At 44.2% G+C, this 25,316-nt stretch overlaps 3 protein-coding genes across 3 annotated transcripts; all 3 read right to left on the reverse strand.

Moving 5' to 3' along the window:
• Nucleotides 1-237: 237 nt before the first annotated feature.
• LOC132831328 (ferritin, middle subunit-like) lies at nucleotides 238-4,515 on the reverse strand. The gene is made up of 4 exons (XM_060849408.1): nucleotides 4,414-4,515; nucleotides 2,070-2,216; nucleotides 915-1,040; nucleotides 238-393 (listed from the first exon to the last, which is right to left on the reverse strand). Exons 1-4 carry the CDS (start codon nucleotides 4,513-4,515, stop codon nucleotides 238-240), a joined length of 531 nt encoding a protein of 176 aa, XP_060705391.1.
• A 5,152-nt stretch (nucleotides 4,516-9,667) lies between these two features.
• LOC132831477 (ferritin, middle subunit-like) lies at nucleotides 9,668-14,536 on the reverse strand. Its single transcript, XM_060849640.1, has 4 exons — nucleotides 14,435-14,536; nucleotides 11,461-11,607; nucleotides 10,322-10,447; nucleotides 9,668-9,823 (listed from the first exon to the last, which is right to left on the reverse strand). Exons 1-4 carry the CDS (start codon nucleotides 14,534-14,536, stop codon nucleotides 9,668-9,670), a joined length of 531 nt encoding a protein of 176 aa, XP_060705623.1.
• A 4,834-nt stretch (nucleotides 14,537-19,370) lies between these two features.
• On the reverse strand, nucleotides 19,371-24,434 carry LOC132831214 (ferritin, middle subunit-like). Its single transcript, XM_060849225.1, has 4 exons — nucleotides 24,333-24,434; nucleotides 21,196-21,342; nucleotides 20,049-20,174; nucleotides 19,371-19,526 (listed from the first exon to the last, which is right to left on the reverse strand). The coding sequence occupies exons 1-4, from the start codon at nucleotides 24,432-24,434 to the stop codon at nucleotides 19,371-19,373; spliced, it is 531 nt and encodes a 176-aa protein (XP_060705208.1).
• Between the last annotated feature and the right edge of the window lie 882 nt (nucleotides 24,435-25,316).

Raw genomic sequence — 25,316 nt, forward strand, 5'->3', positions numbered from 1 at the left:
AAGTTTCATAACCTAGTTATTTGGTCAGCCAAATTACTCATTCCAAGAGATCTACCAAAGTGAAGTATCAGCGGTCTGAATGATGGACAATCAGCAAGATTTTATTCATTTCCATTCAGGTGGTACAGCCATTACATTCTTGCCAACATGCTCCTTCTCCCTGGGTGGGGGAAGCCAGATTGTCCAAGTGAAGTCAGTAATGCATTCAGACAAAAGCAGACAGTCCCCCAGGCCCCACTAACTGCTGTCCTCCAGTGAGAGCCTGTCAAACAGGTACTCTCCCAGCCCATTCTCAGGAGCTCCCAGACGCTTCAGGTTGGTGATGTAGTCCCCAAGTCGCTTGATGATCTCAACCTCCTCATCCAAATAGTGGGTCTCCAGGAAGTCACACAGCTGGAACACAGGAATATTACATTAGTGCAAAGACAATTATAGAATTTCCACTACAAAACAGTGTGCCCAAAATGTCAACTCTTGCTCCTTGGTTGCTGCCTGACTTGCTGCACTTTCCCACTGATCGTTCAGCATCAATGTTAATAGCTCTAGATATTAGAGAGTTTGCTAGACTTTTCAGGAATATGTGCTGGTGAGGACAATAGCCTTTCAGCTGGCTCATCTTAACTGGAGCCTGCTGTATTCTGGTGTACAGTGATCATTCCACTGCAATGGTCCTGAATGGGGATTCAGTGGCCAAGAACCACTTCAGCACTCCCACCAGATTACAATCCAAGTTCCTCCTTGACTTTATTAAGGAGGAATTGTAACATTATAAACATCAGCATGATCTGGAATGATCAATGTTACATCTGGAAAAAAAAAGTGTTGGATTACTGAATTTCAAACCCACAAAGACCAACCAGTGAGGTGTTGCCCAGAGGGTGTGGCAGTGATGAGAATGAGGTGGTGAAGCTTACATGAGCGTCAGTCTGGGCAGTGGCGAGTTGGTGTAGATCCAGCAAACTCTGGTTCACATTCTTCTCCAGATCCAGGGCAACCTGCATTGCCTGCAGACCGTTACCCCACTCATCCCTCTCTGGCTTCTGAAACAAAGGACAGATCAGTTATTTGAGAGATACATCCACCTTGGCGATGTGGCTGGTCTGAAGCAGGAAGTTTAGGAACAGGTCATTGTTGAGATCAGGATTAAGTTTTATGAAAAAAGATTGTTTGAATCAGTGTCCATTTGAGAACTTAGATCAAGATAGTCACATCCTTATCTTGGCACAACAGCCATTGCGTCCCACCTCTTGACCACAAGGTCAAAGGTTCAGTCCCACTTGCACAATGGTTTTACACTTGCCATGTACATGGATTAAAAGTGTGCATGCAATTCAATTGATGGACAGCAAAATGTTTACAATAATAAAGATTTGGATACAAGGTCATAGATCCCAGAACCATTCAGTACAGGTAGATTGGGTGAAGGTGGGATGCAGGAGTTGTGGCATTGAATATAGGAATAAGTCCTGCTTTACAAAGCAGTGAAAAAATCAGTTAGGACGAAGGAACACTGGCTCTGGCCACCACACTACAAGGATGGCACTGCACTGGAGGGGGGTACAGATGAGATTCTGCAGGATGTTGCACAAGATGGAAAATCCATTGAGGGGAAGACTGGATGTTTTATTAGAACAGAGGTAGAAGGGGTTATCTGATTGGACAGTAGTGAGAATCTCTTGCCCATGGCAGACAGCAAGACTAGAAAACAGGTTTAGGCATCAGTATGTTGGAGAAAGCTTCCTCAACAGGGTGGTAGAAATATGGAATGCATCACCTGATGAGTGGAGGCAGCCAGTGCAGTGACATTCTAGCAGCATTGGACAAATACTTCATATCCAGGGTGTAGTGGTCTAAGGACCAATTGCAGGTAGATGGGATTAGTGTAGTTTGGTGTTGATTGGTCAGCACAGACTAAAGGGCCTGTGTCTATGCTGTGACTTGGAGATGGAGAAGATCATTGGGGAAGCCAAACAGAAGACCTTGCCACTTCCCCATCAGGATGTGATAACCTAGTCACTGACTTGAAGCCACATCACCAGAGCAGCCATTCCCTTCCCCAACATTCCCACCTTCACATCCTGGAGGAGGACTCTGCCTCCACGCTGATTCTGGAATTTCAGCAGCTTCTCTGCATGTTCCTGCTTCTCCTGGGACTGAGCTTTGAAGAACTGGGAGAAATGGTGCAGGGCAACATCATCCTGGTCAAAGTACGACATCTGAAAGAGAACCATTTACATCCATTAACTAGAATGGGCCCCAGTGATGTGTTATCAGAAGTAGGGCACTAGTTCAGCCCTTAATCACGCTGACTATTCAGCTGTTAAACCTCTGGGTTGTCAACCCTTTTAATATACTAGTGTTGTCCAATGAGCCAGTAGCTCCTTTAACTGGAGGAGGTGAACAACCCCCGCTTCCTCCTGGGGACACAAATTCACTTCTACTTTGGATTAAACAGCTGGTTCATTGCTCAGGTCTGGCACAGCATCAGAGGAGAGAAACAATGTTTCTGCTTGTTAACCACCATCAGAATTGGAAGATATTAGAGATGGAATAGGATTTGAACAAAGTGAAGGAAACTACATTGCAGGGTGGAGGAATCTGAAACTAGAGGACATGGGTCCATTATATCTAATCACTATCAATCCTGAGAGACAGCTTTTCCAAAAAAAGGGTGATGTGTGTATGGAATGAGCTGCCAAAGGAAGTGGTGGAGGCAAACCCAATGACAACATTTAAAGATATTGGATGGGTACAAGAATAAGAGCCAGAGGGATATGGGCCTCCATATTTGCCTCATTTGAGGCATCATGTTCACAAGTAAAAGGTTGTGACAATGCTGCCCCTTTAACAAGGTTATTTTGTCCATTGCCTCTATGGTCTCCATTGAAAGAGCAGGGATGCTGCTATGTCTGGAAGTAGCTACTTTAAACAGGTCATGCGAGTGGCCAGTTCACCAGGTTGAAGTTAAGCTTTTACAGTGATAAGGTTCCATGTTTCAACAGATGTTTCTTGCCTGAAAGAATTTTCCTGAAATAACCAGATAGGAATCTACCATTTGCAAAGGGGTGTTATTGCAATGTTGCAGGTATTGGAACAGCTCCCTCATGAAGTGCTTATCGAGTCAGTTTTCCAAGTTTAAAAAAAAAGTTATTCTAAAAAAAAAAATCAGATTTTTGTTTCAAATACATTTTTCCACAAAGCAGAATGGTTTGACTAGCTTCATCACCCCTGAAACAGCCATTTATACATGTACGTTAATAACAAAGGTTAGGTCTGAGCTACCTTTAGAGGTCCTTAACAGTGGGAAGATGTCTATGAAGGGTCACAACTCAGGTCAGAGGGGAAGTGAGTGGTCTATTCTTCTAGGACACTCCCATTATATTAAAAAACTTCTTGGTTCACCAGTGAAAGCTGTTCCCATCTCTAACAAGCTATGCTTCAAGGACTTCATTCTCATGAATGAACCATACAAACCCAGACTGATGAATATTCTACATGTCTACACGAGAGCATTTACAACATGCAAGCAGACATGGTCCAGGATAAAGCAGCCCACTCTACTAAGACTAATGTTTCCACCTCCCTGCAGTGTGGATTGTCTACCAGGTACCCTATAAGCACTCACTAAGGTGAGTTAACACACCTAAACAAATTCCACCATGTCAGAAGGGCATGGGCAACTCTCTAGAGTAAACAGCCAGCCATTTTGTTACCATACCATCCTGGTTAGAGATTAGATCTTCAGTCATTGGTCAATACACCTCAATTCCAGCCTTCCTGTGGATGTAGCAATACTTTAGCAGATCAACTCTGCTAGAAAGAGTTACAGACAAATGGCTCCCTGACCATTTTATTCACACATGCGTGGGTAATCAAAGCCAGATCAGGCTTCAGTTGAGGCCTTAAGTATATGCCAGTCACAGCTTGAACTTCTACTTCTGCTCAGATCAAACATGGAAAAATCCATAACTCCCTTCTGCAGCCTCAAAACTAGCATAATGGCTATTTAGGATCAGAAGAAATTTAAGGAAATATCACAGTATATTTTCATAGTAGAAAAGGCAACTAGACAATGGATACTTCCATTCCACCATATAGTTGACCCAAATGACTTCATAAGAATCTTAGAAATACTCAATTCTGACAACCAGAGGGAGGGAATGACAGTTACTGCCAGTGACAACCCTATCAGGGATTAATAAAATAACCCTGAAGAACACTTCACCCTGCATATGTCACTGAAGGCCATCTAGGCATTAGATATTTTCCCTCATATTCCATAGTTGCTGTAACATTTTTATCTTGAATTCTTATTTAGGTGAGACTATAAAACTCAGTCTACAAGAACATCAAATTTATTTAGAAACGTCAGCATAATAGATTTAATTTTAAGCACACAGAGAGCTTACTCACCAAAGACTGATAGAGATAGGAGGCAGTGAGTTCCAGGTTAATCTGCTTGTTGACAGCAGCTTCACAATCCTGGTGATAGTTTTGACAAACCTGAGATGTCATTCTGGGACAACTACTGCTTTAACTTTCTCCCCAAATCCCAATCACAAATTGAAGATTAACACCAACTGTACCTAAACAAACACTGCCTTTGGACTTTTATTTATACTTCAGGAGTTGACCCGCAGTTTATTCAGCAGGAAATGACATCATCAGTGATGGCCAATCACTCTTGTTAGTCAATCCATCAGCTGCCATGTCCAATCAGCACAGGATGGGAATTGGATCCAGAAGCCAAACAGAATTGACAACTGGTTGATGATGTCATTGCTGATTGACTTTTGACCTGCTGCATAACTGCAAATTCTGGAAGTGCATCTACCTGAAAATGAAAATAAAACATACTCTAAAATTTCACTATTGCATCTGAGGTTGTTTATTATAAAGACATGCTCAACACAGATTTGCAGAATTCTGTTTGTTCGTTCATCTGAGGGATTTGTCTTCCTGTCTTTTGAACGGCAGTGTTGGGAGTCCATTGAAAAATGGCTAGATTTTGTTGATATTAAACTTTTGCCTATTGCTTGACAGTGACAGAAATAATGTGCTTTTGGGTCCTAGTGCAGGCAACTTTGTGGATTCATTCTAAATCTGCTGTGACCTCTTTGACCTTGGGTCTCTGGAAGCCCAGTTTACAAACCAAAATGCGAAATGTGCTGAGTGCCTCAGCCATGTAGTAGGCCTCAGGCCTCCATGTCTAAATTGCTGCTCAAAACCTATGGTACATTCAGCTTTTCTGTCTCCATGTTCAATTTGTAATTGTTTCAAGAAGGACCAGCCCTCAACTCAAGGATGTTTCCAAGTGGGAGGATTCTGATTCTGGAAAGTCAGGAGTTGAGAAATTCACAACAGAATTCCCAGCCTCTGACTATTTCTCATCGCCGTGAATATTTATCAGGGTTGACCTCTAACCGTGGTTTCATGTGTAATATTCAAACTTGTAATTCAATCCGACAAAATACGGCTAGACTGTAACCTGGTATTTGGGAAAGTTATTGGGTCAAAGTAACTTGTTTCCACCAATCCATCCGTCAAGGCTGTGATCATACCCTAACATTGAGTGGGGATCTTCAATCTCCAAACTCTCCCAGCCCACCATTCCACTGGAGGCTGCTCAGTTCAACACAATCAACATTAGGTTGAGACACTTTCATGTCCATATCGCTGTGGGTATGGACCACATAGAGCTCGGAGACTAGTTTCTGAGCAGTACATTCTGCAGAATACAATGTAAACAGAACAATAATCCTGCTAATTGGAAACATGCTCAAGTTGAGGGCTAGTTCTTCTTGAAACAAGTAAAAACTGAACATGGAGATAGAAAAGCTGAATGTACCATATGTTTCGAGCAGCAATTTAGACATGGAGGCCTGAGGCCTACTACATGGCTGAGGCACTCAGCACATTTAGTATTTTGGTTTATAAACTGGACTATGTATATATTGTCGCATATGCAGTTTGGTTCTGTACAATTGCATATCAAAGAAACAAATATTGGAGTTTGACTCTATCCAACAAATCAAAGACTTCTCTTACTTGAACCAGATTATATTTACATGCATTTGAGGCAGTGGAAAGATCCAATAACTGAATGGATCCTCATTAACCTTCAGCAGAAAGACTTCAGACAATGGTCTTTCCCCACATGCCTCTCAGCGGCAGCTGCCCCAAGCTTCAGCGCGTCCCTCAGCACGTAGACCTGGACCTTGGAATGTGCCGGTCTGCAACACTCAGTCAGGGTCAACTACTTGCTCTGGAAGACCAACCAAATTTTGGGTAAACCAAAGGGGGCCTTTCACTGAGTGGATAGTCCTCCAGGCGTAGTTAATGTTTGTCTTGATGTGTGACCTGAGGAGCAGACCATAGAGCACAGAGTCCCACGTCATGGATCTGCTCAGGACGACACTCAACACACACCACTGCATCATCCTCCAGACTTCCTTTGCAAGGGCACATTCAGGAAGGAGATGTGGAACAGTCTCTATCCCCGGCAGCCGCTTCGCGGGCAGCGTTCGATGGCGCAGAGAGACCGGGCGTGCATGAGGATTTCACAGGTAATACCCTTCTTACCACCAGCCAAGCGATGTCTTGGTGCTTGTTGGAAAGTTCTGGTGATGAGTCATTCTGCCAAAAGGCTTTAACAGACTGCTCAGGGGACAACCCGACAGGATCCACCCTCTCCTTTTCCCGAAGGGTCTCAAGGACACTACTTGCTGACCACCTCCTGGGGGACTTGTGGTCGAGACTGTTTTTTTTTAGAAATTTATCCACAAAGGGCAGGTGTTATGGAATGGTCAAACTAATTGGAGGGTTTCACGGCAATGAGGCCAGGCCCATGATTCCCAACACCAGGGACAGGTGGAACCTCAGTACGTAGTGACGCTTGGTATCTGCGTACCGGGATCTATACACAACTTGATGCAGCTGCACGCAAAGATGGCCATCAGAATAAGGGCAGTATGTTCCTCCCTCCCTCATCCAGAGTTTTGGGCATGGTGTCCCTAAGGACACGGAAGTCTACGATGGACCAGGTGAAGTGGAAGATGGCTTAGGTAACAGTGCAGTTTCAGGGAACAGGCCAGACCTGCATCACAGACAACAACACAGAGAGTGCCTCACAGCTGATGACCAGGATTTTACCGACAATGGAGAGGGAGTGGTGTTCCCAAAGGCCCAGTTTCTCCCTCACCTTGGCGATGCGCTCCTCCCAAAATTTTGCACCCCCCACCACCACTCTGAATCGTACTCCCAGCACCTTCAGGTAATCTGTCCTGACGGTGAAGGGATAAATGATTAAGGATTGGTCAGCCCAGTTGCCAATTGACGTGGTTTTGCTCTTTGTCTCAATTTATCTTGACTCCCGGGACCAAAGATAGCAGGCTGGGTGGATTGGCTGTGCCAAATTGCTGATAGCATCTAGGGATAGGTAGGCTAGGTGGATCAGCCTTGGGATATGGGGTATAGCATGGGTCTGAACAAGATGCTGTTCAGTTGATTGATGCAGACGCAATGGGCTGAATGGCCTCTTTCTGGACTGTAGGGATTCTATCAGCATGACTCAATGTTTGGTTAAAATAAAAGGATTTATGTGCTGGAATAAATGTTAAGTGCCTTAAAGTCTCACCCCCACCCTGAAGGTTGCAGAATGCACTAGTTAAACAAAATTCACTGAAACAGTCACCAGGATGTCTCTGACAGCCCCCTCCCTAACCCATGATCCCTGGAACCTTGAAAGATAAATGACACAGCTGTACAGGAGAGTCAGTATCTCCAGGTTTTCTCTCCCAGTCACACCCACTCCCCAACATGGAGAGCAATCATTGCTCCTTCAACATCACTGGGTCAAATCAAACTGCATCAGGAGAATCCTTCACCCCATGGGAAGCTAGGATCAGCTTGGACTGCAGACTTTAGCAGCAAGAGTAAATCAGATGGAAGCATCTAACCCTGAACATTGCTGTGTTATTCCCAGGTCACAGTCATCCTGCTCATTACAGCTGTAGGGGGCAATGCAGAGCACACATTATAATCCAATGCAGCTCAGGAGAGTACCTTGTGCTGACTCCCTAGAATTGTCCCCTGCTCTAGGCTGCCAGGCCTGAAGTTTATTTCGAAAAAACTAAAAGATTGGGGGACAATGGGGGAAGGCTGCCTGATTGTGTGACTGGGCAGTCTGCTAGGGAAAGTAAAATGAGGGATGCACACAGGTCAACTCATTTCTGGGAAAGTTGTCCCCCAGTGGGGATTGGCTCCTTGTTGTTCCAATAGGGGCATTTAAAATTCCCAGTGTAAAAACTGAGGTCTGCAGATTCTGGAGATCAGAGCTGAAAATGCGTTCATGGTTAAAGCACAGCAGGTCAGGCAGCATCCAAGGAACAGGGAATTCGACGTTTCGAGCATAAGCCCTTCATCAGGAATGCGCTTTAACCAGCGACACATTTTCAGATTTAAAGTTCCCAGCCAGAGCAGTACATTTGAGAGTAGGAGGGCATGAATACTCAGTGTGGCTAACTGCTGAAACAAGTTGAAGATCAGAGGGCCCAGTACTGACCCTGATCAGAAATCCAACTGGCCCTCTAGAACCTTAGATTAGATTACTTACAGTGTGGAAACAGGCCATTTGGCCCAACAAGTCCACAGCGACCCGCTGAAGCACAACCCACCCATACCCCTACATTTACCCCTTAACTAATACTGAGCAATTTAGCATGGCCAATTCACCTGACCCGCACATCTTTGGACTGTGGGAGGAAACCCGCAGACACGGGGAGAACGTGCAAACGCCACAGTCAGTCGTCTGAGTCAGGAATTGAACCCAGGTCTCAGGCGCGGTGAGGCAGCAGTGCTAACCACTGTGCCACCATGCCGTCCACAAAGCTAGGCCCACTGTCCAAGGAAGCCACAACACTTGGAATATAGTTGTTCTGGCACTCTGTTGGGAGCTATGCCAGAAATGTTGGGATTGTATCATTTCCAGGTTGGCTGGTTCCACAATCTGGACAGAAACCAGAGCCTGATGGACCGCACCTTAGTGGAGGTGAGCTGGTCATCAGTTTAGACTCAATTGAGATTTGTTGCTAAAAAGTTTAAATAAGTCATTGGCGGCTTAGGTAAGCTATTTGAAGGATGTCTGCACTTGACTGTTTGTGAAAGGAAGTTTCTGTATCACCTCAGTTTTCCTTAACCACAAATGTAGCTATTTAATTTTATCTGGACTTAAGCGTTCATTGTAGTACAAAAAGAGAAATGGAAGACTGTCCACCCCTAGACTGTAATCCAACCTTACATTCTACAGAGGGGGTGGTGGAGGGCTGGCCTGACCTCATGGTTACTCCAGATCAGCACCTTCTGGAGATCCCAGTCCAGTTGGATGATGAGTGGGGTAGGGAAGAGGAAAAGAAACCCCAGTGAAAGTTTCATAACCTAGTTATTTGATCAGCCAAATTACTCATTCCAAGCTCAAGACATCGACCAAAGCAAAGTATCAGTGGTCTGAATGATGGACAATCAGCAAGATTTTAATCATTTCCATTTCAGGTGGTACAGCCATTACATTCTTGCCAACATGCTCCTTCTCCCTGGGTGGGGGAAGCCAGATTGTCCAAGTGAAGTCAGTAATGCATTCAGACAAAAGCAGACAGTCCCCCAGGCCCCACTAACTGCTGTCCTCCAGTGAGAGCCTGTCAAACAGGTACTCTCCCAGCCCATTCTCAGGAGCTCCCAGACGCTTCAGGTTGGTGATGTAGTCCCCAAGTCGCTTGATGATCTCAACCTCCTCATCCAAATAGTGGGTCTCCAGGAAGTCACACAGCTGGAACACAGGAATATTACATTAGCACAAAGACAATTCTAGAATTTCCACTACAAAAAACTGAATGTGCCCAAAATGTCAACTCTTGCTCCTTGGTTGCTGCCTGACTTGCTGCACTTTCCCACAGCCTTCAGCAATATTAATAGCTCTAGATATTAGAGTTTGCTAGACTTCTCAGGAATATGTGCTGTTGAGGACAATAGCCTTTCAGCTATCTCATCTTGCTGTTTCTAACTGGAGCCTGCTGTATTGTGGTGTACAGTGATCATTCCACTGCAATGGTCCTGAAAGGGGATTCAGTGGCCAAGAACCACTTCAGCACTCCCACCAGATTACAATCCAAGTTCCTCCTTGACTTTATTAAGGAGGAATGCATGGAATGATCAATGTTACATCTGGAAAGTGTTGATTACTGAACTTCAAACCCACAAAGACCGACCAGTGAGGTGTTGCCCTGAGGGTGTGGCAGTGATGAGAATGAGGGGTGGTGAAGCTTACATGAGGGTCAGTCTGGGCAGTGGCGAGTTGGTGTAGATCCAGCAAACTCTGGTTCACATTCTTCTCCAGATCCAGGGCAACCTGCATTGCCTGCAGACCGTTTCCCCACTCATCCCTCTCTGGCTTCTGAAACAAAAAAGGACAGAGGTCAGTTATTTGAGAGCTACATTCACCTTGGCGATGTGGCTGGTCTGAAGCAGGAAGTTTAGGAACAGGTCATTGTTGAGATCAGGATTAAGTTTTATAAAAAAAAGATTGTTTGAATCAGTGTCCATTTGAGAACTTAGATCAAGATAGTCACATCATTATCTTGGCACAACAGCCATTGTGTCCCACTTCTTGATCACAAGGTTCAGTCCCACTTGCACAATGGTTTTACACTTGCCAAGTACATGGATTAAAAGTGTGCATGCAATTCAATTGACAGACAGCAAAATGTTTACAATAATAAAGATTTGGATACAAGGTCATAGATCCCAGAACCATTCAGTACAGGTAGATTGGGTGAAGGTGGGATGCAGGAGTTGTGGCATTGAATATAGGAATAAGTCCTGCTTCACAAAGCAGTGAAAAATCCGTTAGGACAAAGGAACACTGGCTCTGGCCACCACACTACAAGGATGGCATTGCACTGGAGGGGGTACAGATGAGATTCTGCAGGATGTTGCACAAGATGGAAAATCCATTGAGGGGAAAGACTGGATGTTTTATTGGAACAGAGGCAGCTGGGGTTCTCTGATTGGACAGTAGTGAATCTCTTCCCCATGGCAGACAGCAAGACTAGAAAACACAGGTTTAGGCATCAGTATGTTGAAGAAAGCTTTCCTCACAGAGTGGTAGAAATATGGAATGCATCACCTGATGAGTGGAGGCAGCTAGTGCAGTGGCATTCCAGCAGCATTGGACAAATACTTCATATCCAGGGTGTAGTGGTCTAAGGACCAGTTGCAGGTAGATGGGATTAGTGTAGTTTGGTGTTGATTGGTCAGCACAGACTAAAGGGCCTGTGTCTATGCTGTGACTTGGAGATGGAGAAGATCATTGGGGAAGCCAAACAGAAGACCTTGTCACTTCCCCATCAGGATGTGTTAACCTAGTCACTGACTTGAAGCCACAATCACCAGAGTGACCATTCCCACCTTCACATCCTGGAGGAGGACTCTGCCTCCACGCTGATTCTGGAATTTCAGCAGCTTCTCTGCATGTTCCTGCTTCTTCTCGGACTGAGCTTTGAAGAACTGGGAGAAATGGTGCAGGGCAACATCATCCCGGTCAAAGTACGACATCTGAAAGAGAACCATTTACATCCATTAACTAGAATTGGCCCCAGTGATGTGTTATCAGAAGTAGGGCACTAGTTCAGCCCTTAATCACGCTGACTATTCAGCTGTTAACCTCTGGGTTGTCAACCCTTTTAATATACTAGTGTTGTCCAATGAGCCAGCAGCTCCTTTCACTGGAGGTGGTGAACAACCCCAGCTTCCTCCTGGGGACACAAATTCACTTCTACTTTGGATTGAACAGCTGGTTCATTGCTCAGGTCTGGCACAGCATCAGAGGAGAGAAACACTGAATTAGTGTTTCTGCTTATTATCCACCATCAGAATTGGAAGATAGAGATGGAATAGGATTTGAACAAAATGAAGGAAACTACATTGCAGGGTGGAGGAGTCTGAAACTAGAGGACATAGGTCCATTATATCTAATCACTATCAACCCTGAGAGACAGCTTTTCCAAAAAAAAGGGTGATGTGTGTATGGAATGAGCTGCCAAAGGAAGTGGTGGAGGCAAACCCAATGACAACATTTAAAGATATTGGATGGGTACAAGAATAAGAGCAAGAGGGATATGGGCCAAGTAGGACTAGATTAATTCAGACATCTGGTAGGCAAGAGAAAGCTGGATTGGAGGGTCTGTTTCCATACTGTACATTTCTACAGCTGTAGAAATTTCAATAGGTTCAGTGCAGAACATTGGAAGTTGTAACCTTGTGAAAGGTGAGGGTTCAGTTGGATGACAAGGAAAACCACTGGAGTACTAAGTGTAATCTACTCCATTCAACATTAACCAGAGGGTAATACCCAGTCACCAGGACAGGTTTTCTGGAAGGAAGTAGAGATACAAAACGGATACCAGAACACAGGGACTGTAGGCCATTCAGCCCCACAAGCCTGTCCTGCCATTCAATGAGAAATTAACCATGTAGTGCCTTGCAGAAGCCTCATCAACCCTGAAGGTTGAAACTGGAAAATGGATGTTGGACACTGCTGGCACTAATTTAGTCAGGAGAGAGTTTTCTGCAAATTGTACATCATTGGGATTGGACGTACCAGTCACTTGATCTGTACAAGTGTGCTCTTATCTGGAAGGGAATGAGAGAGAAAGGGGCCCCAGGGGTTTGCTAAGGAAAACCTGCTCAATGACAGGCTCTGGATTGTTGCAGCAGTTTATTACAGGCCTGTGTCTACAAACCATTTCGATAGACATCCATATTTGCCTCATTTGAGGCATCATGTTCACAAGTAAATGGTGTGACAATGCTGCCCCTTTAACAAGGTTATTTTGTCCATTGCCTTATGACCTCCATTGAAAGAGCAGGGATGCTGCCATGTCTGGAAGTAGCTACTTTAAACATGTCAGGGGAGTGGCCAGTTCACTAAGTTGAAGTTTTCTTAAGCTTTTACAGTGATCAGGTTCCATGCTTCAACAGATGTTTCTTGCCGGAAATAATTTTCTGAGAACCAGATAGGAATCTACCATTTGCAAAGGGGTGTTTTTGCAATGTTGCACGTATTGGAACAGCTCCTTCATGAAGTGCTTATTGAGTCAGTTTTCTAAAGTTTAAAAAAAGTTAGTCTAAAAATTCAGATTTTTGTTTCAAAGACATTTTTTTCCACAAGGCAGAATGGTTTGACTGGCTTCATCACCCCTGAAACAGCCATTTATACATGTACGTTAATAACAAAGGTTAGGTCTGAGCTACCTTTAGAGGTCCTCAACAGTGGGAAGATGTCTATGAAGGGTCACAACTCAGGTCAGAGGGGAAGTGAGTGGTCTATTCTTCTAGGACACTCCCATTATATAAAAAAACTTCTTGGTTCACCAGTGAAAGCTGTTCCCATCTCTAACAAGCTATGCTTCAAGGACTTCATTCTCACGAATGAACCATACAAACCCAGACTGATGAATATTCTATACGTCTAGACGAGAGCATTTACAACATGCAAGCAGACATCATCCAGGATAAAACAGCCCACTCTTCTAGTACTACATTTTCCTCCTCCCTGCAGTGTGGATTGTCTACCAGGTACCCTACAGCACTCACTAAGGTTGTTAACACATCTAAACAAATTCCACCATGTCAGAAGTGCATGGGCAACTCTCTAGAGTAAAACAGCTAGCCATTTTGTTACCATGCCATCCTGGTTAGAGATTAGATCTTCAGTCATTGGTCAAAAAAACCTCAATTCCAACCTTCCTATGGATGTAGCAATACTTTAGCAGATCAACTCTGCTAGAAAGAGTTACAGACAACAAATGGCTCCCTGACCATTGTATTCACACATGCGTGGGTAATCAGAAAGCCAGATCAGGCCTCAGTTGAGGCCTTAGGTATATGCCAGTCACAGCCTGAACTTCTACTTCTGCTCAGATCAACCAAACATTGATAAATCCATAACTCCCTTCTGCAGCCTCGAAACTGGCATGATGGCTATTTAGGATCAGCAGAAAGTTAGAGAAAATATCAGTATATCCCCACGGTAGAAAAGGCAACTAGACAATGGATACTTCCATTCCACCATATAGTTGACCCAAATGACTTCATAAGAATCTAAGAAATACTCAATTCTGACAACCAGAGGGAGGGAATGACAACCCAATCAGGGATTAATAAAATAACCCTGAAGAACACTTCACCCTGCATATGTCACTGAAGGCCATCTAGGCATTAGATATTTTACCTCATCGTCATATTCCACAGTTGCTGTAACATTTTTATCTTGAATTCTTATTTAGGTGAGACTATAAAACTCAATCTACAAGAACATCAAGTTTATTTAGAAACATCAGCATAATAGATTTAATTTTAAGCACACAGAGAGCATACTCACCAAAGACTGATAGAGATAGGAGGCAGTGAGTTCCAGGTTAATCTGCTTGTTGACAGCAGCTTCACAATCCTGGTGATAGTTCTGACAAACCTGGGAGGCCATTCTGTGATGAATACTACTTTAGCTTTCTCCCCAAATCCCAATCACAAATTGAAGATTAACACCAACTGTACCTAAACAAACACTGCCTTTGGACTTTTATTTATACTTCAGGAGTTGACCCTCAGTTTATTCAGCAGGAAATGACATCATCAGTGATGGCCAATCACTCTTGTTAGTCAATCCATCAGCTGCCATGTCCAATCAGCACAGGATGGGAATTGGATCCAGAAGCCAAACAGAATTGACAACTGGTTGATGATGTCATTGCTGATTGACTTTTGACTTGCTGCATAACTGCAAATTCTGGAAGTGCATCTACCTGAAAATGACAATAAAACATGCTCTAAAACTTGACTCTTGCATCTGAGGTTGTTTATTATAAAGACATGCTCAACACAGATCTGCAGAATTCTGTTTGTTCGTTTGTTCATCTGAGGAATTTGTCTTCCTGTCTTTTGAATGACAATGTTGGGAGTCCATTGAAAAATGGCTAGATTTTGTTGACATTAAACTTTTGCCTATTGCTTGACAGTGACAGAAATAATGTGCTTTTGGGTCCTAGTGCAGGCAACTTTGTGGATTCATTCTAAATCTGCTGTGACCTCTTTGACCTTGGGTCTCTGGAAGCCCAGTTTACAAACCAAAATGGTAAATGTGCTGAGTGCCTCAGCCATGTAGTAGGCCTCAGGCCTCCATGTCTAAATTGCTGCTCAAAACCTATGGTACATTCAGCTTTTCTGTCTCCATGTTCAGTTTGTAATTGTTTCAAGAAGGACCAGCCCTCAACTCAAGGATGTTTCCAAGTGGGAAGATTCTGGAAAGTCAGGAGTTGAGAAATTCACAACAGAATTCCCAGCCTCTGACTTATTCTCATCACCATGAATATTTATCAGAGTTGACCTCTAACCGCGGTTTCATGTGTAATATTCAAACTTGTAATTCAATCCGACAAAATACGGCTAGACTGTAACCTGGTGTTTGGGAAAGTTATTGGGTCAAAGTAACTTGTTTCCACCAATCCATCCGTCAAGGCTGTGATCATACCCTAACATTGAGTGGGGATCTTCAATCTCCAAACTCTCCCAGCCCACCATTCCACTGGAGGCTGCTCAGTTCAACACAATCAACATTAGGTTGAGACACTTTGATGTCCATATCGCTGTGGGTATGGACCACATAGAGCTCGGAGACTAGTTTCTGAGCAGTACATTCTGCAGAATACAATGTAATTAGAATAATAATCCCGCTATTTGGAAACATGCTCAAGTTGAGGGCTAGTTCTTCTTGAAACAAGTAAAAACTGAACATGGAGATAGAAAAGCTGAATGTACCATATGTTTCGAGCAGCAATTTAGACATGGAGGCCTGAGGCCTACTACATGGCTGAGGCACTCAGTACATTTAGTGTTTTGGTTTATAAACTGGACTATGCGTATATTGTCGCATATGCAGTTTGGTTCTGTACAATTGCATATCAAAGAAACAAATATTGGAGTTTGACTCTATCCAACAAATCAAAAAGTTCTCTTACTTGAACCAGATTATATTTACATGCATTTGAGGCAGTGGAAAGATCCAATAACTGAATGGATCCTCATTAACCTTCAACAGAAAGACTTCAGACAATGGTCTTTCACCATATCCCCCTCAGCGGCAGCTGCCCCAAGCTTCAGCACGTCCCTCAGCACCTAGTCCTGAACCTTGGAATGTGCCGGTCTGCAACACTCAGTCGGGGTCAACTACTTGCTCTGGAAGACCAACCAAATTTTGGGTAAACCAAAGGGGGCCTTTCACTGAGTCGATGGTCCTCCAGGCGCAGTTGATGTTTGTCTTGGCGTGCGTCGTGAGGAGCAGACCATAGAGCACAGAGTCCCACGTCATGGATCTGCTCAGGACGACTCTCAACACACACCACTGCATCATCCTCCAGACTTCCTTTGCAAGGGCACATTCAGGAAGGAGATGTGGAACAGTCTCTATCCCCGGCAGCCGCTTTGCGGGCAGCGTTCGATGGCGCAGAGAGACCGGTCGTGCATGAGGATTTCACAGGTAATACCCTTCTTACCACCAGCCAAGTGATGTCTTGGTGCTTGTTGGAAAGTTCTGGTGATGAGTCATTCTGCCAAAAGGCTTTAACAGACTGCTCAGGGGACAACCCGACAGGATCCACCCTCTCCTTTTCCCGAAGGGTCTCAAGGACACTACGTGCTGACCACCTCCTGGGGGATTTGTGGTCGAAAGTGTTTTTTTTTAAGAAATTTCTCCACAAAGGACAGGTGATATGGAATGGTCAAACTACTTGGAGGGTTTCAAGGCAATGAGGCTCGGCCTATGATTTGCAACACCAGGGACAGGTGGAACCTCAGTACGTAGTGACACTTGGTGTCTGCGTACCGGGGTCTATGCACAACTTGATGCAGCTGCACACAAAGATAGCCATCAGAATAAGGGCAGTATGTTCCTCCCTCCCTCATCCAGAGTTTTGGGCATGGTGTCCCTAAGGACACAGAAGTCTACGATGGACCAGGGGAAGTGGAAGATGGCTCAGGTAACAGTGCAGTTTCAGGGAACAGGCCAGACCTGCATCACAGACAACAACACAGAGAGTGCCTCACAGCTGATGACCAGGATTTTACCCACAATGGAGAGGGAGTGGTGCTCCCAAAGGCCCAGTTTCTGCCTCATCTTGGTGATGCGCTCCTCCCAAAATTTTGCACACACCCCTCTGAATCGTATTCCCAGCACCTTCAGTGAAGGGATAAAGGATTAAGGATTGGTCAGCCCAGTTGCCAATTAACATGGTTTTGCTCTTTGTCTCAATTTACCTTGGCTCCCAGGACCAAAGATATCAGGCTGGGTGGATTGGCCGTGCTAAATTGCTGATAGCATTTAGGGATATGTAGGCTAGGTGGATTAGCCTTGGTATATGGGGGATAGCAGGAGTCTGAACAGGATGTTGTTCAGATGATTGATGCAGACTCAATGGGCTGAATGGCCTTTTTCTGGACTGCAGGAATTCTATCAGCATGACTTAAATCCTCTTATTTTAACCAAACATTGTGTGCTGGAATAAATGTTTAGTGCCTTAAAGTCTCACCCCTACCCTGAAGGTTGCAGTATGCACTAGTTAAACAAAATGCACTGAAACAGTCACCAGGATGTCTGTGACAGCCCCCTCCCTAACCCATGATCCCTGAAACCTTGAACGATAAATGAAACAGCTGTACAGGAGAGTCAGTATCTCCAGGTTTTCTCTCCCAGTCATACCCACTCTCCAACATGGAGAGCAATCATTGCTCCTTCAACATCACTGGGTCAAATCAAACTGCATCAGGAGAATCCTTCAGCCCATGGGAAGCTGGGAGGAAGCTTGGATTGCAAACTGCTGACTTTAGCAGCAAGAGTAAATCAGATGGAAGCATCTAACCTCAAGCATTGCTGTTATTCCCAGATCACAGTCATCCTGCTCATTTCAGCTGTAGGGGGCAATGCAGAACACACATTATACTCCAATGCAGCTCAGGAGAGTTCCTTGAGCTGACTCCCTGGAATGTCAGGTGATTTTCCCCTGCTCTGGGCTGGCTGGCATGAAGTTTTGTTTTTTAAAAAAAAAAAGCTAGGTTGGGGGCAGTGGGGATGGTGGCCTGATTGTGTGACTGGGTAGTCTGCTAGGGAAAGTAAAATGAGGAATGCACACAGGACAACTCATTTCTGGAAAAGTTGCACCCCCCAGTGTGGATTGGCTCCTTGTTGTTCCAATTGGGGCATTGAAAGTTCCCAGCCAGAGCAGTACATTTGAGATTAGGAGGGCATGAATGGTCAGTGTGGCTAACTGCTGACACAAGGTGAAGATCAAAGGGCCCTGTATTGACCCTCTTCAGAAACCCAACTGGCCCTCTAGAGCCTTAGATTAGATTACTTACAGTGTGGAAACAGGCCCTTCAGCCCAACACGTCCACACCAACCCACCGAAACCACTGGTCGGTCGGTCGCCTGAGTCGGGAATTGAACCCGGGTCGCAGGTGCTGTGAGGCAGCAGTGCTAACCACTATGCCACCATGCTGCCGACAAAGCTAGGCCCACTGCTTGGGATATAGTGGTTCTGGCACTCTATTGGCAGCTATGCAAGAAACATTGGGATTGTATCATTTCCAGGTTGGCTGGTTCCACAATCTGGACAGAAACCAGAGCCTGGTGGACCGCACCTTAGTGGAGGTGATCAGGTCATCAGTTCAGCAATAAATATCAATTGAGTCTAAAGTGAAAATAAGTCATTGGAGGTTTAGGTAAGCTATTTGAAGGATGTCTGCACTTGACTGTTTGTGAAAGGATGTTTCTGTATCACCTCAGTTTTCCTTCACCACAAATGTAGCTATTAAGTCCAGAGAAAAAAAATAAAGTGTTAATTGTAGTACAGAAGAAAGGAATGAAGACTGTCCACCCCTAGACTGTAATCCAACCTTACACATTCTACAGAGGGGGTGGTGCAGGGCTGGCCTGGCCTCATGGTTACTCCAGAGCAGCACCTTCTGGAGATCCCAGTCCAGTTGGATGATGAGTGGGGTAGGGAAGAGGAAAAGAAAACCCAGTGAAAGTTTCATAACCTAGTTATTTGATCAGCCAAATTACTCATTCCAAGCTCAAGAGATCTACCAAAGCAAAGTATCAGTGGTCTGAATGATGGACAATCAGCAAGATTTTATTCATTTCCATTTCAGGTGGTACAGCCATTACATTCTTGCCAACATGCTCCTTCTCCCTGGGAGGGGGAAGCCAGATTGTCCAAGTGAAGTCAGTAATGCATTCAGACAAAAGCAGAGTCCCCCAGGCCCCACTAACAGCTGTCCTCCAGTGAGAGCCTGTCAAACAGGTACTCTCCCAGCCCATTCTCAGGAGCTCCCAGACGCTTCAGGTTGGTGATGTAGTCCCCAAGTCGCTTGATGATCTCAACCTCCTCATCCAAATAGTGAGTCTCCAGGAAGTCACACAGCTGGAACACAGGAATATTACATTAGCACAAAGACAATTCTAGAATTTCTACTACAAAACTGAGTGTGCCCAAAATGTCAACTCTTGCTCCTTGGTTGCTGCCTGACTTGCTGCACTTTCCCACTGATCGTTCAGCATCAAATGTTAATAGCTCTAGATATTAGAGAGTTTGCTAGACTTTTCAGGAATGTGCTGGTGAGGACAGTAGCCTTTCAGCTGGCTCATCTTAACTGGAGCCTGCTGTATTGTGGTGTACAGTGATCATTCCACTGTAATGGTCGTGAAAGGGGATTCAGTGGCCAAGAACCACTTCAGCACTCCCACCAGATTACATTCCAAGTTCCTCCTTGACTTTATTAAGGAGGAACTGTAACATTGTAAACATCAGCATGATCTGGAGTGATCAATGTGACATCTGGACCAAGTGTTGGATTACTGAATTTCAAACTAACAAAAGACCAACCAGTGAGGTGTTGCCCTGAGGGTGTGGCAGTGATGAGAATGAGGGGGTGGTGAAGCTTACATGAGGGTCAGTCTGGGCAGCGGCCAGTTGGTGTAGATCAAGCAAACTCTGGTTCACATTCTTCTCCAGATCCAGGGCAACCTGCATTGCCTGCAGACCGTTACCCCACTCATCCCTCTCTGGCTTCTGAAACAAAGGACAGATCAGTTATTTGAGAGTTACATTCACCTTGGCGATGTGGCTGGTCTGAAGCAGGAAGTTCAGGAACAGGTCGTTGTTGAGATCAGGATTAAGTTTTATAAAAGAAGATTGTTTGAATCAGTGTCCATTTGAGAACTTAGATCAGGATAGTCACATCCTTATCTTGGCACAACAGCCATTGTGTCCCACCTCTTGACCACAAGGTTCAGTCCCACTTACACAATGGCTTCACACTTGCCAAGTACATGGATTAAAAGTGTGCGTGCAATTCAATTGAGGATCAGCAAAATGTTTACAATAATAAAGATTTGGATACAAGGTCATAGATCCCAGAACCATTCAGTACAGGTAGATTGGGTGAAGGGGGGGATGCAGGAGTTGGGGCATTGAATATAGGAATAAGTCCTGCTTTACAAAGTTATGAAAAATCAGTTAGGACAAAGGAATACTGGCTCTGGCCACCTCACTACAAGGATGGCATCGCACTGGAGGGGGTTCAGATGAGATTCTGCAGGATGTTGCACAAGATGGAAAATCCATTGGGGGAAAAGACTGATGTTTTATTGGAACAGAGGCAGCTGGGGTTATCTGATTGGACAGTAGTGAGAATCTCTTCCCCATGGCAGACAGCAAGACTAGAAAACACAGGTTTAGGCATCAGTATGGTGGGGAAAGCTTCCTCAACAGAGTGGTAGAAATATGGAAAGCATCACCTGATGAGTGGAGGCAGCTAGTGCAGTGACATTCCAGCAGCATTGGACAAATACTTCATATCCAGGGTGTAGTGGTCTAAGGACCAATTGCAGGTAGATGGGATTAGTGTAGTTTGGTGTTGATTGGTCAGCACAGACTAAAGGGCCTGTGTATGCTGTGACTTGGAAATGGAGAAGATCATTGGGGAAGTCAAGCGGAAGACCTTGTCACTTCCCCATCAGGAAGTGATAACCCAGTCACTGACTTGAAGCCACATCACGAGAGCAGCCATTCCCATCCCCAACATTCCCACCTTCACATCCTGGAGGAGGACTCTGCCTCCACGCTGATTCTGGAATTTCAGCAGCTTCTCTGCATGTTCCTGCTTCTCCTGGGACTGAGCTTTGAAGAACTGGGAGAAATGGTGCAGGGCAACATCATCCTGGTCAAAGTACGACATCTGAAAGAGAACCATTTACATCCATTAACTAGAATTGGTCCCAGTGATGTGTTATCAGAAGTAGGGCACTAGTTCAGCCCTTGAAACCAGGCTGACTATTCAGCTGTTAAACCTCTGGGTTGTCAGCCATTTTAATATACTAGTGTTGTCCAGTGAACCAGCAGCTCCTTTCACTGGAGGAAGTGAACAACCCCAGCTTCCTCCTGGGGACACAAATTCACTTTTACTTTGGATTAAACAGCTGGTTCATTGCTCAGGTCTGGCACAGCATCAGAGGAGAGAAACACTGAATTAGTGTTTCTGCTTATTAACCACCAGAATTGGACGATATTAGTGATGGAATAGGATTTGAGTAAAATGAAGGAAACTACATTGCAGGGTGGAGGAGTCTGAAACTAGAGGACATAGGTCCATTAGATCTATCACAATCAACCCTGAGAGACAGCTTTTCCAAAAAAAGAGTGATGAGTTTATGGAATGAGCTGCCAAACAGAGTGGTGGAGGCAAACCCAATGACAACATTTAAAGATATTGGATGGGTACAAGAATAAGAGCAGAGGGATATGGGGCAAGTAGAACTAGATTAATTCAGACATCTGGTAGGCAGGAGAAAGCTGGATTGGAGGGTCTGTTTCCATACTGTACATTTCTACAGCTGTAGAAATTTCAATTGGTTCAGTGCAGAACATTGGAAGTTGTAACCTTGTGAAAGGTGAGGGTTCAGTTGTCTGAAGAGGAAAGCAACTGGAGTACTAAGTTCAACATTAACCAGAGGGTAATACCCAGTCACCAGGACATGGAGATACTAAACAGATACCAGAACACAGGGACAGGAGGCCATTCAGCCCCTCAAGCCTGTCCTGCCATTCAATGAGAAATTAACTATGAGGCTGCTGCATGGCACTACATTAACCCTGAAGGTTGAAACTGGAAAATGGATGTTGGACACTGCTGGCACTAATTTAGTCAGGAGAAAGAGTTTTCTGCAACTTGTACATCTTGGATTGGATGTACCAATCACTTGATCTGTACAAGTGGGCTCTTATCTGGAGGGGAATGAGAGAGAAAAAAGGAGCCCCAGGGGTTTGCTAAGGAAAGCCTGCTCAATGACAGGCTCTGGATTGTTGCAGCAGTTTATTACAGGCCTGTGTATACAGTGCACACAAACCTCCAGAAACTTGTAAACAAGCATCAGATTCACTCAGTGAAACATGTAATACAGGAAAGACCTAATGTGACCTAGAGATCAACCATTATCTGCAGATAATAATCAGCAGCTTAAAGTGTAAGCCGAAAAGAACTATGCCTGATTTGACTTCAAACCATTTCAATAGACATCCATATTTGCCTCATTTGAGGCATCATGTTCACAAGTAAATGGTGTGACAATGCTGCCCCTTTAACAAGGTTATTTTGTCCATTGCTTTATGATCTCCATTGAAAGAGCAGAGATGCTGCTATGTCTGGAAGTAGCTACTTTAAACATGTCAGGGGAGTGGCCAGTCCACCAGGTTGAAGTTTTCTTATGCAGGCAGAAGCTTTTACAGTGATAAGGTTCCATGCTTCAACAGATGTTTCTTGCCGGAAAGAATTTTCCTGAGATAACCAGATAGGAATCTACCATTTGCAAAGGGGTGTTTTTGCAATGTTGCAGGTATTGGAACAGCTCCTTCATGAAGTGATCGAGTCAGTTTTCCCAAATTAAAAAAAAAAGTTATTCTAAATTCAGATTTTTGTTTCAAAGACTTTTTTCCACAAGGCAGAATGGTTTGGCCAGCTGCATCACCCCTGAAATAGCCATTTATACATATACTTTTATAACAAACGTTAGGTCTGGGCTACCTTTAAGAGATCCTTGACTGTAGGAAGATGTCTATGAAGGGTCACAACTCAGGGCAGAATGGAAGTGAGTGGTCTATTCTTCTGGGACACTCCCATTATATAAAAAAACCCTTACTGGTTCACAAGTGAAAGCTGTTCCCATCTCTAACAAGCTATGCTTTAGGGACTTCATTCTCATGAAAAAAACCATACAAACCCAGACTGATGAATATTCTACACATGTCTAGACGAGAGCATTTACAGCATGCAAGCAGACATCCAGGATAAAGCAGCCCACTCTACTAGCACTACATTTTCCAACTCCCTGCAGTGTGGATTGTCTACCAGGTACCCGACAGCACTCACTAAGGTGAGTTAACACCTTCTAAACAAATTCCACCATGTCAGAAGGGCATGGGCAACTCACTCGAGTAAAACAGCCAGCCATTTTGTTACCATGCCATCCTGGTTAGAGATTAGATCTTCAGTCATTGGTCAAAAGTCTCAATTCCAGCCTTCCTGTGGATGCAGCAATACTTTAGTAGATCAACTCTACTAGAAAGAGTTACAGACAACAAATGGCTCCCTGACCATTGTATTCACACATGCGTGGGTAATCAAAGCCAGATCAGGCTTCAGTTGAGGCCTTAAGTATATGCCAGTCACAGCCTGACCTTCTACTTCTGCTCAGATCAACCAAACATTGATAAATCCATAACTCCCTTCTGCAGCCTCATAATTAGCATAATGGCTATTTAGGATCAGCAGAAAGTTAAAGGAAATATCACAGTATATTTTCATAGTAGAAGAGGTGACTAGACAATGGATACTTCCATTCCACCATATAGTTGACCCAAATGACTTCATAAGAATCTTAGAAATACTCAATTCTGACAGCCAGAGGGAGGGAATGACAGTTACTGCCAGTGACAACCCTATCAGGGATTAATAAAATAACCCTGAAGAACACTTCACCCTGCATGTGTCACTGAAGGCCATCTAGGCATTAGATATTTTACCTCATCGTCATATTCCATAGTTGCTGTAACATTTTTATCTTGAATTCTTATTTAGGTGAGACTATAAAACTCAATCTACAAGAACATCAAGTTTATTTAGAAACATCAGCATAATAGATTTAATTTTAAGCACACAGAGAGCATACTCACCAAAGACTGATAGAGATAGGAGGCAGTGAGTTCCAGGTTAATCTGCTTGTTGACAGCAGCTTCACAATCCTGGTGATAGTTCTGACAAACCTGAGATGTCATTCTGTGATGAATGCTGCTTTAACTTTCTCCCCAAATCTCAATCACAAATTGAAGATTAATACCAACTTGTACCTAAACAAACCTTGCCTTTGGACTTTTATTTATACTTCAGGAGTTGACCCTCAGTTTATTCAGCAGGAAATGACATCATCAGTGATGGCCAATCACTCTTGTTAGTCAATCCATCAGCTGCCATGTCCAATCAGCACAGGATGGGAATTGGATCCAGAAGCCAAACAGAATTGACAACTGGTTGATGATGTCATTGCTGATTGACTTTTGACCTGCTGCATAACTGCAAATTCTGGAAGTGCATCTACCTGAAAATGAAAATAAAACATACTCTAAACTTCACAATTGCATCTGAGGTTGTTTATTATAAAGACATGCTCAACACAGATTTGCAGAATTCTGTTTGTTCGTTCATCTGAGGAATTTGTCTTCCTGTCTTTTGAACGGCAGTGTCGGGAGTCCATTGAAAAATGGCTAGATTATGTTGACATTAAACATTTGCCTCTTGCTTGACAGTGACAGAAATAATGTGCTTTTGGGTCCTCGTGCAGGCAACTTTGTGGATTCATTCTAAATCTGCTGTGCCCTCTTTGACCTTGGGTCTCTGGAAGCCCAGTTTACAAACCAAAATGCTAAATGTGCTGAGTGCCTCAGCCATATAGTAGGCCTCAGGCCTCCATGTCTAAATTGCTGCTCAAAACCTATGGTACATTCAGCTTTTCTGTCTCCATGTTCAGTTTGTAATTGTTTCAAGAAGGACCAGCCCTCAACTCAAGGATGTTTCCAAGTGGGAAGATTCTGGAAAGTCAGGAGTTGAGAAATTCACAACAGAATTCCCAGCCTCTGACTTATTCTCATCACCATGAATAT

The sequence above is a fragment of the Hemiscyllium ocellatum genome, chromosome 33 (assembly GCF_020745735.1).
Source record: "Hemiscyllium ocellatum isolate sHemOce1 chromosome 33, sHemOce1.pat.X.cur, whole genome shotgun sequence".
Lineage (NCBI taxonomy): Eukaryota > Metazoa > Chordata > Chondrichthyes > Orectolobiformes > Hemiscylliidae > Hemiscyllium > Hemiscyllium ocellatum.